General features: G+C 40.9%; 4 protein-coding genes across 4 annotated transcripts; all 4 read left to right on the top strand.

The window, feature by feature from the left end:
• Positions 1–422: 422 nt before the first annotated feature.
• On the top strand, positions 423–2833 carry MELLADRAFT_94924 (uncharacterized protein; the record flags this gene model as incomplete). The annotated part of the gene is made up of 10 exons (XM_007417579.1): positions 423–891; positions 986–1013; positions 1094–1259; positions 1390–1527; positions 1683–1718; positions 1778–1924; positions 1982–2065; positions 2122–2223; positions 2309–2430; positions 2497–2833. 10 exons carry the CDS (start codon positions 423–425, stop codon positions 2831–2833), a joined length of 1629 nt encoding a protein of 542 aa, XP_007417641.1.
• Positions 2834–4016: 1183 nt separating this feature from the next.
• Positions 4017–4881, top strand: MELLADRAFT_68861 (uncharacterized protein; the record flags this gene model as incomplete). Its single annotated transcript, XM_007417564.1, has 5 exons — positions 4017–4052; positions 4115–4169; positions 4347–4517; positions 4581–4661; positions 4724–4881. 5 exons carry the CDS (start codon positions 4017–4019, stop codon positions 4879–4881), a joined length of 501 nt encoding a protein of 166 aa, XP_007417626.1.
• Positions 4882–7360: 2479 nt separating this feature from the next.
• Positions 7361–9464, top strand: MELLADRAFT_94923 (uncharacterized protein; the record flags this gene model as incomplete). Its single annotated transcript, XM_007417578.1, has 7 exons — positions 7361–7363; positions 7801–8176; positions 8225–8380; positions 8445–8683; positions 8745–9101; positions 9170–9315; positions 9455–9464. The coding sequence occupies 7 exons, from the start codon at positions 7361–7363 to the stop codon at positions 9462–9464; spliced, it is 1287 nt and encodes a 428-aa protein (XP_007417640.1).
• Positions 9465–11184: 1720 nt separating this feature from the next.
• On the top strand, positions 11185–11493 carry MELLADRAFT_68860 (uncharacterized protein; the record flags this gene model as incomplete). The annotated part of the gene is made up of 1 exon (XM_007417563.1): positions 11185–11493. One exon carries the CDS (start codon positions 11185–11187, stop codon positions 11491–11493), a length of 309 nt encoding a protein of 102 aa, XP_007417625.1.
• Between the last annotated feature and the right edge of the window lie 2658 nt (positions 11494–14151).

The raw sequence follows: 14151 nt of genomic DNA, 5'->3' as shown, positions 1-14151 counted from the left end.
TCTCAATTTAGTGTCTCGTGATGGCGAATGTATGGCAGTCAAACATCCTTTGATGAACCATATCCCCGAGATATCATTTGCTTTTGACATGCAAGGAATCCAATTAACAGCTTGTGGATTGTTGTTGTTTTTCTAGAAGGAAGGTGATCATTTCTTATAATATTTTCACTTCAATTCCAAACTCATGAATATCGTCCTTCTCAAATACATTCTCAATTCCTATTCAGTTCATTGCACCTTCTCTCAGTGTTCTCTCGTGACGTCCTCATTGGGCATCTTCATATAATTCCCTTTGGCAATGTGCGTCATCTTGCATGTCACATGCAAATGTCACAAATAATGTGACATATCTCCCACGTCTTCCACCCGTTTCTCTGAACTTCTCAATTACATCACTCCACCACACCCATCATTCACCAAACATGTCTCAACCACAACGCCGATTCTTTCCCAAGCCACCAAAGAAACATGCACCTCCAGGATCACAAACTCGTGCGAATACTGCCACTACTCCAACCACCTTTCAGAATCCGAGTACCAATCGACATACTTGCAATCAAACCAAACTGGCTACGTCAACAGCTCCGCCAACTAGACCTGTCACCAAACGCCGGGCAAGTGAACGCACCAAGGCCGCATCTGAACAACCTCAGCCAAAGCAAGCCAAGCTAACTCAGACTCAGGCGGTGAAATCCAAGAAGATGGTCAATCGTCCTCCTCCACGAAAACCATCTCCTCGACGTCGTACCCCGACTCCAACTCCTCCTGCAACTCCTCCTCGACATCGTACTCCAACTCCTCCTCCTCCTGCGTCATCTGGATCTCTTTTACGGGATCGATTCAACCAGAAAGATTTAGATATGTTTAGCTTCAAATCAGTTGCACAAATTGGTGTGTTTTCTTCTTTCTTTCTCTCTTGTCTTATCTCTTCTCTCTGTCTTGATTTTCTTCTTTACTGACTGGACTGATTCACAGTTTGCCATAGCCCAAGCCCACGAATACGGCCCGGACAAGTACGTAACTCAGAAAAAAACTCGCAACAACACCCACCACCGCACCACCAACAACGACACCAGCAGCAGTCGTGCACCAGCAGCAGTCGTGCACCAGCAAGGGTTCACCAAGTCGATTTTCACTCAGCTCGTCTTCTGAACGGATTTATGCCCTTGCAGGGTTCACAATTACAGATCTACAACAGATGTGCTGTCCGTGCCGATCTCGACGACCAATATATGGCAAGCGGACGTGAAATATGTAGTGTAAGATTTCACGTTGATGACTTGTCTAGCGTGTGACCACTGATCTATTAAATCTTCCCTTTGGCCGGCAATGACGCCTGACGAACAATTTATAGCCTCAACCACAGTTGCGCTGGCAAATCGTCAACAGATGACCAATATATACAACGACCTCACTCGACAGATTGGTGAAATTCGGGATCTTGTGTCACGACAAGGCCATGGCGTCTCCGGCGACGCTGCCACGGCAGCGCCTTGGCTTTCAAAAGTGGATGGTCAGGAGCTACGAGTGAGTCCACCACCAATAGTGTAATTTTAACAATAACTTGAACACATTAATCACATCGTGTATCATAGAAATCTATTCGCCAAAGCACGATGAAGGCAATTTTACGAGGTGACCTGCAGGCTTATACAGCAACCAAGAACTGATATGGCGACAAGGCAACACTCCCAGTTTCTTTATATGCTGCAGTAATGGTAAATCATTTATATTTCTTATTTTTTTGAATCAAGCTGAATACTAATAACATTTCCAGGACACAATCATGTCCAATCCCATTAAATGGCAAAAAAGGTTGCTTCCGAAAGGCTATGGCAAGAATGCCAAACCCCTCCAAGTCAAGGCCGTGAAGACCCTGGTCAATGTTGTCTTGAAAGAAGTGCGAAAAGTATTTGAAACAGAGGTACGTTGTTGTGTCTTCTTTTGGAATAATTTATGACTGTTTCCTTTTGACTTTCAGCTTCTTCAAAGCATCCAACTGCCCGGCCGACGCACCACCACAGACAATGTTAGTGTACCATTGTTGAATACGATTGTTGCCAATGTATGTGCGAGTATTCCTTTTCTCATCTGGCCCAAACTAATCTTTGTGTGACATAGATTTACAATAAAGAAATTGGTCAAATAGGAGGTCGAGTTCCTGTTCGCGATGAGGTCTTTGATCAGGTGGGACATCTGCAAAAGTCCCGTTATGCTTACCTTGTGCGTCGCTTCGACCGTATCCTTTCAGAGGGTTCTCTTTCATTCTTAATCCGTTGACAGTGGTATTTTATTTGTCTCATCTCAGAGACTGCAAGCCTGTCATTGGGGCTTTTACAAGAAAGATTACCGAGACGGTGCGACATTTTGGAGCATCGTGGACAATAAATTGGAGTTTCTGCGGGGTCAAAGTAGCAGGTATCAACATGCGTAAGTGATTCTCCTCTATATAAAATTGAAATGGCACGCTGGCTCATTACCACCAATTTGTATCAGATTCTACATTCAATGTTTAACAGAGGACAATGAGCTATTCCAGGGCAAGAAGACGTTGGCGGAAATCAGACCCCTCACCTCGTTCCCAATTCCCAACAAGATTGTCATCCAGGAGATTATGGATAATCTCAATGATACATGGGGTGATACTGTTCCAGCGGATGAAGAACTTCATGCAATGAAGTTCTTCCCCGCGAAGAATGATAACAATGAGAATGATGGTGATGATGATGATGATGCGGGGTTAGAAGAAGAAGAAGAAGCAGAAGAAGAAGCAGAAGAAGAAGAAGAAGAAGAAGCAGAAGAAGACGAAGATGCAGGGTTTGATGATGAATAATGAGAATTATGAACAGGCGGGTATATTATTAGATTATTTATATTTCATTTTATCATTCATTTCATTTCATTTTAAGTGTGGTTACAAACAATCAGATATAGAATTTATTACATTTCTCACATTTTTTATTATCTTATCATCTATCTTATCTATTTATGTTTATTTATTTGTATTTATATTTGTATTAATTTCAATGAAAGACATTGCCTTTGTTAGTGTTCATTAAACTCACAGAGCCACAGCAGAGACATCATGAGAGTACTGTAAAAAATCTGTGCTACTGCAATTGTAATTATAGAGGTCAATTTCGGTTTTCACACAGGCTACACACATGCTATACACGGGTTATTGATGGGGTTAAACCCGTGTCTGAACACCCGGTTTTGAAACCGGTCGGCGGAGGAAGGTTGAGAAACCGTTTCTGCTCACCAAGCCATTTTGGTTGAAAAACCAAAAATATGCACCAGTTGCTAAACCGTTTCGAGGGGTTCGTGGTGTAGAAATGGTTGACTGAATGGTTGAATTGACTAATAGGTTTCTGGGATCCTTCGGAAGCGGAGTAGTTTACGAGAGACAAAGTAGAGTGGAAGTGGTGGACTAAATAAAAAGCAAAATGGGTGGGAGTAAAAGTGAGAAAAGGAAGTATCTATCAAAGTTGATTGGGAGCACAGTGGTTGGTCAGTGATTTGGTAGTGTTAGAAAAACAGGACACGGAATAGTAGGATGGGGAGGAAGAACTCACCTTTTGCCAACACAGGTGGCTCTTTTTATTGAGCTCAACACAGTCACCCCTGGACTGGGTGCTGTCAGAGACGATCCAATACATGGTATCGAAGGTATCTTGATTGGGTTCTGTCTTTCCAGGTTCATCGATTGGTGAAGAACTAAGAGAAATTATTGCCTGCTTGGGGTTAGCGTAGAAGTATTGACCCGGCCCGCAACCGCCGCAACTCTGCGGTAAAACCCCGCAGCGCCTCATGAGACGTTGTGGTTCCATAAAAATCTGAAAACCCGCCAGTCAGGTGCGTTGCGGCCCAAACCGCAACACAATTTTGGGATTTGAGGTGCGGGGCGGGGACCAGAAAGGAGCTTCAACGCGCAGCGCAGCACGCAACATCTGTGTTGCTGGCGCAGGGTTGCACCAGGCGGGAATGGGCAAGCCGAAGCCATCAAGAAGAAGCAGATGAATGCTGAGGAGGAGCAGGACGAAGATGAGGAAGTAAGTCAAAGGAATCTGGTGCGAGGTTTAAGCCAGGTTACTTACACCTTTTCCCTTTGCAGTATGACCCCAAACGCACCATCAAAATCAAGGAAGCACGGGCGGAATACCTGCTAGGTGAGCTGACTTCTCATGAGTATGTTTATCATGATCATCTCCCAGCAAAAAACTTTTCCGACTCCTCCTCCGCAAATCTTGCAATGGTCAAGGCGAAGTCTAAAAAAAGCGGACCTCAGTCTGCCCAAATCGAGGACATGAAGGCGGCCCTTTGACGCTTTGATCGTGCTACGCAAGCCCGTTTGGAGCACTTGAATTCACTCGTGGAGGGTGATCAGACTGAATTCAAGATAGTGGAAGCCTGGAAATTCAACGAGATTCCGCGTGCTTATAGGGCAGCTGAAATTGTCCTGGTGCGCCAATTCAAGCCTAAGTGTAAAGCCAATGCGAATGGGGAGGACGAGCTATGTAAGTTGATCATTTCATAACTGTAAATAATGATACCAAACTGACATAGACAATTACCTGCAGCCTTAAAACAATGGTTGCGTGATGCCCCGTCTCCTAAACGCGCTCGAGTGGAACCAGCCAGCGGGTCCTCTCAAGAGCCAAGTAAGTCATTTCTTTGAAGCTCAATATGTGAAGCTTGACTAATGCCAGACCTTGTCGAATAGATATTTCTGGCACACGATCCAAGTCTGGAGCGGACCCTAGTGGCTATCTGCTTCTCAGAGCCAAGGAAAGCAACTGCGAGGCTTTAGCCAACATTAGTGTGCCTAAGAAGAGGGGTGGTGAATCCAAATTGAGAATGATCCTAAGGATATTGATCTGAATTGAGAATGATGATAAGTGATTAATTAGTATTGTGAGTCATTAATAAAGAAGTTGAGCACGATTCAGAAGGATCCAAATAATCCAGATACCTGCTGAAGTTGAAGTTTAGATCTGTTCTAGTACCAAAGGCCTATAATCAATGAAGTTGAGAAGGATACAAATTACTGAAGCTGTTGGGGGTAATGTGATGAGCGATTGAGATGTTGAGAACGATTCAAAGAGCGATTAAGAAGTTGAGATCAATACAAAGACCAAATAAAGAGTTCTGAAGAATCTAACAAATTTGCTCCCCTCTAGCTGCTGTGTTATGCGTTGCAATGAACTCAATCTCCGAAGCATGCAGGGGTTTGAAAGTGTTAATCTAATGGTTTATCAGGTTCTATCCACCAAAGACCTTCAAAGACGACTTGCCATTTGAAATTTTCAAACTTTCACATGTTTATCCCAAAATTTCACATGTTCATGCTAGACTTGTATACATATGTCACATGTTGGCAACCAAAAACAAATGGGCGGTCAAATGATGTGATGTGATGTGAATTATATATCAAGAATAATTACTCCTAATCCTTTTTTGATGTACGCTCACATGATGGGAACGGTGAATTGATCTGATTTGATATGAAGTTGATTAATGTTTTCACATGAAGAGTCCTATTTGAATTACTCAAAATGGCATGTGTTATTGAGATGCACAACTTATTCGAATTACTCAAAATGGCATGTATTATTGAGATGCACGAAGAGGTATGATATAATGAGAATCATTCCTTCTAATGAACACCCTTTATGATGTATACAAGAACACCACATTATCACACATTTTAAGTGTCATGAGCTTGTCATATAATTCCATTGTCATAACGTGATTCAAAACTACACAAGTATTGCTTCAATACTTGTGATTTGTCTAGAATGGAATGTGTTATAATTGCATCAGAATTCATAATTTATGTCATAGTCAAAAAAGACCAGTGATTCACAAAGGCAGCCTTTGTGTTTGATTTATTCAATGTGCCTATCAAAATGGACTGAGTCTTACAAATCAGATTGAATTCATTCCAAAGATACCCATCTTTTTATTCAGGTGACCTTCTAGTAAACAAAATCAAAAACATCCCATAAATATATAATATCAAATGTGTTTTTTTTTTGATTTACCACTATGTTTGCCTCATTATAATGCCTCAAGTGACTCAGTCAAACACAAGGGTCCAACACCAAGCTTCAATTGTTGAACCAATTAGAAGGTGAACCATCTACCTGAACTTCAAGATTGAATATAGGGTCTTGCCTATAACCACCACCACTGACATGGAAAATAATTTTCCCAACTGTAGTATCACCTTATCAAGAACCTGCATGAAAAATACCTACTGGAAGGCTTTCCAACCGAGGAAGCTGTCAATATCTTATGCCATGAAATCTACTTTCTGTTCCCTTGATTTAACATCATCACATATTCTATTCAGGATACAAAGCCTTCTCAGACATACAAAACATTTAATTGTTAGTTATATGATGATTCAGAAACAAGGATAAAGTTGAATTATCAAGAACCTGCATGCAAAATACCTACTGGAAGGCTTTCCAACCGAGGAGACCATCAATATCTTATGCCATGAAATCTACTTTTTGTTCCATTGATTCAACATCATCACATATTCTATTCAGGATACAAAGCCTTCTCAGACATGCAAAACATTGAATTGTTAAATATATGAAGATTCAGACAGAAGGATAAAGTTGAAAGATTTTTGTATACAGCAGTCAAGTTAATAAAACACGTCTATCCAGCTGTCAAGGGTAATATATCAGGAAAAGGAGAATCAGTCTATGAAGTTAGACACCATAGAAGTTCAAAGACAGCCAAGTTGCACTTACGAGCAAGGATGATGACCAAAAAATCAACTACCTCAATTATGTTGTGAAGTCTAAAGAGAACATAAGCAGCTTGCCTCATTCACAAGAAGAAACTTGAGCTGAGACCATTAAGATTGTTTGTTGATGATTCAAATCCATAGCAGTTAAAAAATGTTGTATGTCCATCCCAGTTTAATGAGATTAAGTTGAGATGACTTGCTACGTTTCTCACCTTCCACCTTGATTTGGAATGCTCTGCTGATTTCGTTATCTTACACCGTGATTCTTACACCGCGAGGTGTTTTATTGTGATTGACCAGATGTTTCTCAAATTGGACTCAGAAAAGATTGAAAAGATGAATGACTTGCAGAGAGTTTTTGGAAAAGAAGTGATATGGAAGGCAATATATAAAACATCAACCACCTGGAAGATTTTCCTTTCCAAGGTTGCTTACTCTTCCTCCCACACAATCAATCTAAATTTCACTTCAAAGTTTTGTATTTTGTCTTGAAGTAAGACATTGGTAATATGATATGTGACTGCTTAACATATTGAATGATTCAGTATCCAATTACTACTACTACAAAGCAGATTTGTTACTGACAAGGACTAAATGGTGAGCCTGGTCATAACTATTCTACATGAATCTATTTGTTCTTCCTCAAAATTAAGTAGAAGATATCTCACATATGTCCTTCTTAGACACTTGGACTAACCAGTATTGACAGTTGTCCTGCCTTGTCTATTTAAGAGTGTTGCATCAATTATTATTGCATTGGTGTGCCTATGTTGAGGGTTGTCCTGCAAAGTTCATTTAGAGTGACCAATCAATCACTTTGATTTAATGATTGGCACTAGCAATAGAGTATTCACCGACACTAGTTTTTGTATGGACAATTCACCAGAATTCACCATGATGAAGTCATTAATTATGAGGTCATTTTATTTGTGATACTTTCATCAATTACCATTGAAAACATGATTGGGATCTTTTGAATAATAATCATAACCATTTGATTCGCATAAACTACAGATTCATATCAAACCAAATAGTCTTTTCATGCAAAGGCTTTATTTGGAGAAGAAGTTAAGCCAGCCAAGAAACAAGCCCGACGTGATAACCCAGCAGGCAAAGGAAGTGCAAGCCAGAGATGGAACCAACTGCAGACCCGCGAAGCTGAAGCAGCTCAGGCCCGGCTTGACTCTCTGAAAACTCAACATCGGCCTGTTCAAGAGCAAATTGATCCTGAACCACCTCTGCAGCCTCATGATCTTAACAGTAATGATGATGAAAATGGTGAAGATGGTGATGAAGTTATCGTTCCACAGGTGTATGAAGAGCTCCATCTGGTTGAAGAGGCCAACCTGGCCTCTGGAGAAGGTGATAATCTGACAGTGATACCGGCCAACCAATCTGACTACTATTGGGGTGTAACTTACCAAGAGTGAACACTTCGTGAAGAAGCTGACTGGCAAGATGTCATTCCCCAAATCTTTAGGGTATTCATACCTTGTGCTCAAAAGACTCGACAATGGGGGGACCAGAATTTATGGAATATCAACTGGAATCCTCAGTGCAGATGTGCTGTTTGGCAGAAGTCTGAGGTTGAAGTGGATGCTATAGATATCTTAAGTGAGTGTATCCTGACTCAACTCAGCATCCTTAATTCTAAGTGCATATCAATGTTTGTTCATAGGCCGTCAGAATATCAAACTTCAGAGCTGTCAATGCACTCCTGATGTAGTGCGGCTAGTTATGAAAGGCTCCATGGGTGGTTCAGCAGATCGGCCATGGACTGCATTCTCAATCCGTTTACTACGCTTTAATCACATACTGTGGAAACATTGCACAGCTTGTCTTGCTCCCTTTGTTGAGGGGCTGAATGAGTTCCTTGATGCCTCAAATGCTCTTTTTTTGGTACCAGGCACTGATAATGTAAGTATTTCTCTCATCTCAAAATTGTTATGTATACTAAAACATCTTTTTGGAAGGGTAGACTTGTGACTGGCAAAAGAACTTCTCAGCAGCTGTTAATGTGTATCGGGAGATGATTCGGCTTGAGGAAGAGATGGTTACAAAAGCTTTGCATTTAACACCAATTGATCAACTTGCATCAAACTGCCCGCCTTGCTTTGGACCGGTTGTTCCAGGAAAGCGAGCAGAAGAGCCCAACTATATCATATGCTTAGATGGTGATTTCCAGCACAGGCGACACATGGCTGCAAGTGCTTCTTGGCAAGGTGAGAGCGGACTTTTACCCTCTCTTTTCATTTCACCAGAGCTTTTCAAGGTTTGGGAGTTGAAATTGGGGCAACGGGGGCGTAACAATTGTCAACAGAAACCTGAAGTCATTGTAAGACAATTGAAACTTCTATGCACCTAAAATATATATTTATTGACATTTTTCTAATGTTGCCTCAGGACCCATGTACCAGCCAGCACACAGCAGCCAATGATGTACGAGGTAGACAAACTTGGAAGGGGTTTGATGAGACAGGTCTGATGGGTATGGCATGCCGCCATGATCATCTGCTTAAGTTGATCAATATTGTACAGACAGGCGAACGGTGTGTGGCTCAGACATCTCGTATATTTTTAAAATACTCACTTACTTCTGTACCCACAGGGGCAAATACCCTCTTGCAATGCTTGACTGGATTCTCAAGAGAACTGTTGACAGTGATCTGACTTCCACCTTGTTTGGAGTACTATATGACATTGGATGTAACCTAGAGAAGAGCATCAAAAAGGTTGTATACTTTTGTTCTATCTGAACAAACAGTTTGTTCACTGAAAACACATTTTCTTACCATGCAGAGAAACTTTTTTGAACGCTGTATTGATTGAATGAAGTTTGGAACAAGTGTCTTCCACTCATACGTACACCAGTGGTCATGTCAACTAAGGTACAACCCACGATTGAATGCGGATTGGGGGCTGTCAGATGGTGAAGGTCTCGAAAGAATATGGTCCGCTCTGTCATCCTTGGTTGGCCCTTTGCGGTACTGTCCAAAGCTTCACAGGCTTGTTGCTTTATACCTGCGTGCAACTCATCACAATGAGGCTCGTAGATTTGCATCCGGTTTGTCAAACGTTTTTTGATTCCAAAATACACAGTATATTCTAAATGACAGTAAATGACATTATGTGTAGTTCAATGGTTATTGAAACACTTGTCATCAAGCCGTCAACTATATTATGAAAGCAACCAAAAGTTGAATCACTTGAAGACCAATCCTGCTTACTCTGACCAATATTTTGAGACCCAATGGAACAGACAGCGGGAGTCGCAGTTGCAGGTGATGGTTCACAATAATTTGCAAAGTTTGGAGGAAAAAGTGAATAAGCTGACCAGCCTGAAAGAAAGCCACCACGAGTCCAAGTTGAGCATACTTTTGATATATTTTTTATGTTTGCAAGGATATTTGATAGTAAACCTTGTTTTGGATGATATAGGGAAGAACTCAAGTTTTTGCGGTCTAAGCACAGAAGAGATAGGACTACACTTGAAAATGATAAGATCAGTAACCTGCCGGTAAGATTGAGAATACTACAGGGTGAGATTGATCAATTGGTTGGAAACCTAGGAGGAGACCATTACAGGGATATGCCGTCTTCTAGTAAGTTTCTTTTGCTGATGATTTAAGTATCACTCCAATATGAATCCTAAAATATTGTATAGCCCCAAAAGGCGCCAAACTTATCCGGATCCGAGTGGCAAAGTCAACATTGTATGGTGCCAAAGTGGATTTGTTGGAAATGCAAAAGCTCAGTGATCGCAGAGAAGGTGCGTAGATAGCTTTCACATCATTTCAATTATTTTAGTTACATTGCTGATATTAGAACCATATGAAGGAACCCGTCTTCAACAAAAAACAAAGCGGGATTTGAGAGTCAAGCAAGCAGCTCTGAAAAAGAAACACAATACATTCCACAAACTGGTTACGGAATTTAATGAAGTATTCCTGTCTCCACATCCTATTAATTGCCCTCCTTTTGACGACATCAAAGCACTTCCAGTCTTTGATCCTTTCTGGGATATGGGTGACTTAACCCATCCAACAGAAGCCTGGGCTGTGGATCAAAAGACTAAAGAGGGCATTGTGGCATATTGTGATAAGATCCATGCTTTTGATGAGCTGCGTCGTGTAGGGCGTGAGTGCAGGCAGTCAATAAAGTGGGCATTGGACATGGACACAAAGATCCAGTTGCTTGAGACTAGGATAGGAGGTGAGTGGTTGATAAGTTAATGTTTCAATTGAATGACGAAGCTGATAATTTGTGTGTCAGATGAGGATCCAGATGATGATTTGAGTAAATGGATGGTAGAATTAGTGGGATCTACCAAGGCAAGACCTGCAGATTGAGCGAATGAGAGTAGAAATATCTTATGTGGTATTGTGGGCCATTTGTGTCAGAATTTCTCTTGCCTATGGATGTCGTGGAACTGTGGGATGCCTCAGCTCCTGGGAGGTACTGCTGAATATAGTCAGATGACGGAACAAGAAGAAGCCTTGTTGACAACAAGTTGGGCAGGATTAGTTGAGAGAAGTAGGTTGATGTGGAAAGCAAGTTCCCCTGCGGAGATTGTAGAGGCCACGCCTATGGATGAGGGAGAATTGGCTGAGCAACATCTGGCCAACCTTGATGAATATCTTGATGAAGACAACGGTGGAGGGGATGTTTTGGAAGAGGTTAACAACAGTGAAGATGTTGCCTCAGATGACGGTATTGACCTGGATTAAGGTGTTATTAGTTTATTAATATAAGTCACTTCATGTGAATCTTGATCCATAGCTGAATACTTGCCACTTTGAGAGGTGTTGTATTTCCTGCTGTGAAGCTGCTCTACTGTGTTTTGAGGCTTCCCGCACTGCTGTGAAGCTCCTTCAATCTGATGTGAAGCTGCTCTAAAGTATTTTGAGGCTCCCCGCACTGCTGCGAAGCTGCTCTACAGTATTTTGAGGCTTTGCGCACTGCTGTGAAGCTCCTTCAATCTGATGTGAAGCTGCTCTACAGTATTTTGAGGCTTCCCGCACTGCTGTGAAGCTCCTTCAATCTGATGTGAAGCTGCTCTACAGTATTTTGAGGCTCCCCGCACTGCTGTGAAGCACTTGTAATCTGTGAAGCTGCTCTGCAGTGTTTTGAGGCTTCCCGCACTGCTGTGAAGCACTTGTAATCTGATGTGAAGCTGCTCTACAGTGTTTTGAGGCTTCCCGTACTGCTGTGAGGGCCCTATCAGAGCGCTCTGAGAGTCACACAGAGCGCTCTGACAAAACCTTGTGTGAATAAGGATGGATAAGATGAAAAAGTAAAATCCTTCTTTGATGGGACATGCATTAAAACATTAGAAATGTTATTTACACTTGAAAAAAGTTCAATTTGAGTTGTTTCAATGTCACAAATTATTCAGCTCAGTGCATCTGATGTGCTCTGGGCTGTGCACTCGATTCAGAGTTGATGGTGTGTGCCACTCTTCCTTTGACTTCGTAGTCGCTTGTTACAGGAGGCGCGGGTGCATCTGCTTCAGCTTGCAATACATTGACATCTTTTTCATTATCTTAATGAGTATCAATCATGCAGACATTCTGTTGATGTTGATTTTGTTGATTTTCTCCTTCACTGTCTGAACTTGAATCTCCTGAAAGTTGTCCTCCTTGAAAGTCAAACTCATCATTCATGTTATCACTTTCTTCAGTGTCTTCTTCAATCACATCTATTTTCTTATCTTTGCATCCTCTCCACTGATGTTTTGGATCTTTACTTCCGCAGTTTGGGCATGCTCTAGAAGGTTTCCTTTGTGATGTACTTGGTTGAACTCTTGTACTACAGGGTCCTTGCATTTTATCATCTTTCAAGGTAGCTCTATTGTCAATAAATGGTCTCCTTGGTCTATTCAAGTATCTTTTCTTTGTGATGATGGTCGTATTTTCAAAAATATCTTTGAATACCATCAGAAACATGTCCCACTTGTACAATGTAGAGAGTTGACTTTTGATTGCATTTCTAGCGTCACCATCCACTTTATTCAAGATTTTATTTACTATTCTGTCTTCAGAGGAGTCTGGATCAAAAGCTGAAATTCTCTTCTTTTGCTTCAAAGACCAAGCTGTGGGATCTGTGTGTATATTAGCATCAAATTTGTTGTTCATAAATAAATCTTCCATGTTATTTTTCCAAACATTGTCACCAAATCTCTTATGAATTTCTTCTTTCCACTCATCCCACGTCATGGCGCCCTTAGTTTTACGTTTATCCATGTACCATGGTCCTGCTGTGCCTATAAAAGCTGTAGCTAAATGGCTTACAACAACCAGAGGGTCCATTTTTAGGGTGATGATCAAATCATCGCACCAGTCAATGTAATCATTTGGATTATTATATTCACTGTCTCCGCTAAATTTTTTCCAATCTCTACCTGTTGGCCACAGTTTGGTCAATGCTTTAGTCAAGTTATCTTCTCTAGCAGATTCTGTTACACCTGTTTGAGCAGTATCTTCTCTCATGAATGATCTTTCACAAGGTGGAAGTGTCTCATCTCTTACAACTGTTCTTTCACGAGGTGGGAGTGTCTCATCTCTTACAATTGTTCTTTCACGAGGTGGAAGTGTCTCATCTCTTACAATTGTTCTTTCACGAGTTGTTGGGCTCTGAGAATCTCTATTCCACGGTAAGGGTTCTACATAGCTGACTGCTCTTTCTCGCGGATCTGTTGTGCTTTGTCTAAATCTGGCGTCTCCTCTAAGTGATGGATCAACTCCTTGATTGTCCTCAGGACGTAAATTGAAGGTTCTGTTGACTGCACTCAAATTTTTTTGGTGTGCTGGTATTGGACTACCATTATTGTTATTTATTCTACGCTGAAATTCTTGTATAATTGTCAGCCTTGCAGTATTTGCATTATCATCCATCTCCAATAATTTTCTCTGTATCTCATTGTTCTTGTCTAATAACTTGTTGTTAAAAATCTCCTGGTTTTTAAACGTTTGATCTGTGAAAGTTTTGAATTGCATTTCTTGTTTGAGCAATAATTCTTTCTGTAATTGCTCATAATTATCGTTTATGTTTTCTTGTAGAGCATGGTATGATTTCATCATACCACTTTCAAATTTTTGTTGTTGCTGATTTAAATTTTCACGGATTTTGTTCATGTTTGTGTCTTCTCTCATTTCACCAATTGTAGAGGTCACATGTTGTTCATGCTTCCCAAATTTGTCAAGGAGCTCTTCAATTTTATTATACAGATATTTAATTGGTAATTTCATTTGTTTATCTACTTTAGCATCTAGATTTTTTAGTGCAATTCTCATTTCAGCTAAATCACCTATTATTGCGTCACTTGTCTCCCTGATGCTTACTTTATCTTGATTTCTCTCCTGCAACAATTTATTTATTGTCTCATG

Source organism: Melampsora larici-populina, assembly GCF_000204055.1.
Source record: "Melampsora larici-populina 98AG31 unplaced genomic scaffold MELLAscaffold_75, whole genome shotgun sequence".
In the NCBI taxonomy this organism is placed as follows: domain Eukaryota; kingdom Fungi; phylum Basidiomycota; class Pucciniomycetes; order Pucciniales; family Melampsoraceae; genus Melampsora; species Melampsora laricis-populina.
This window is presented reverse-complemented; position numbering and strand designations above follow the sequence as displayed.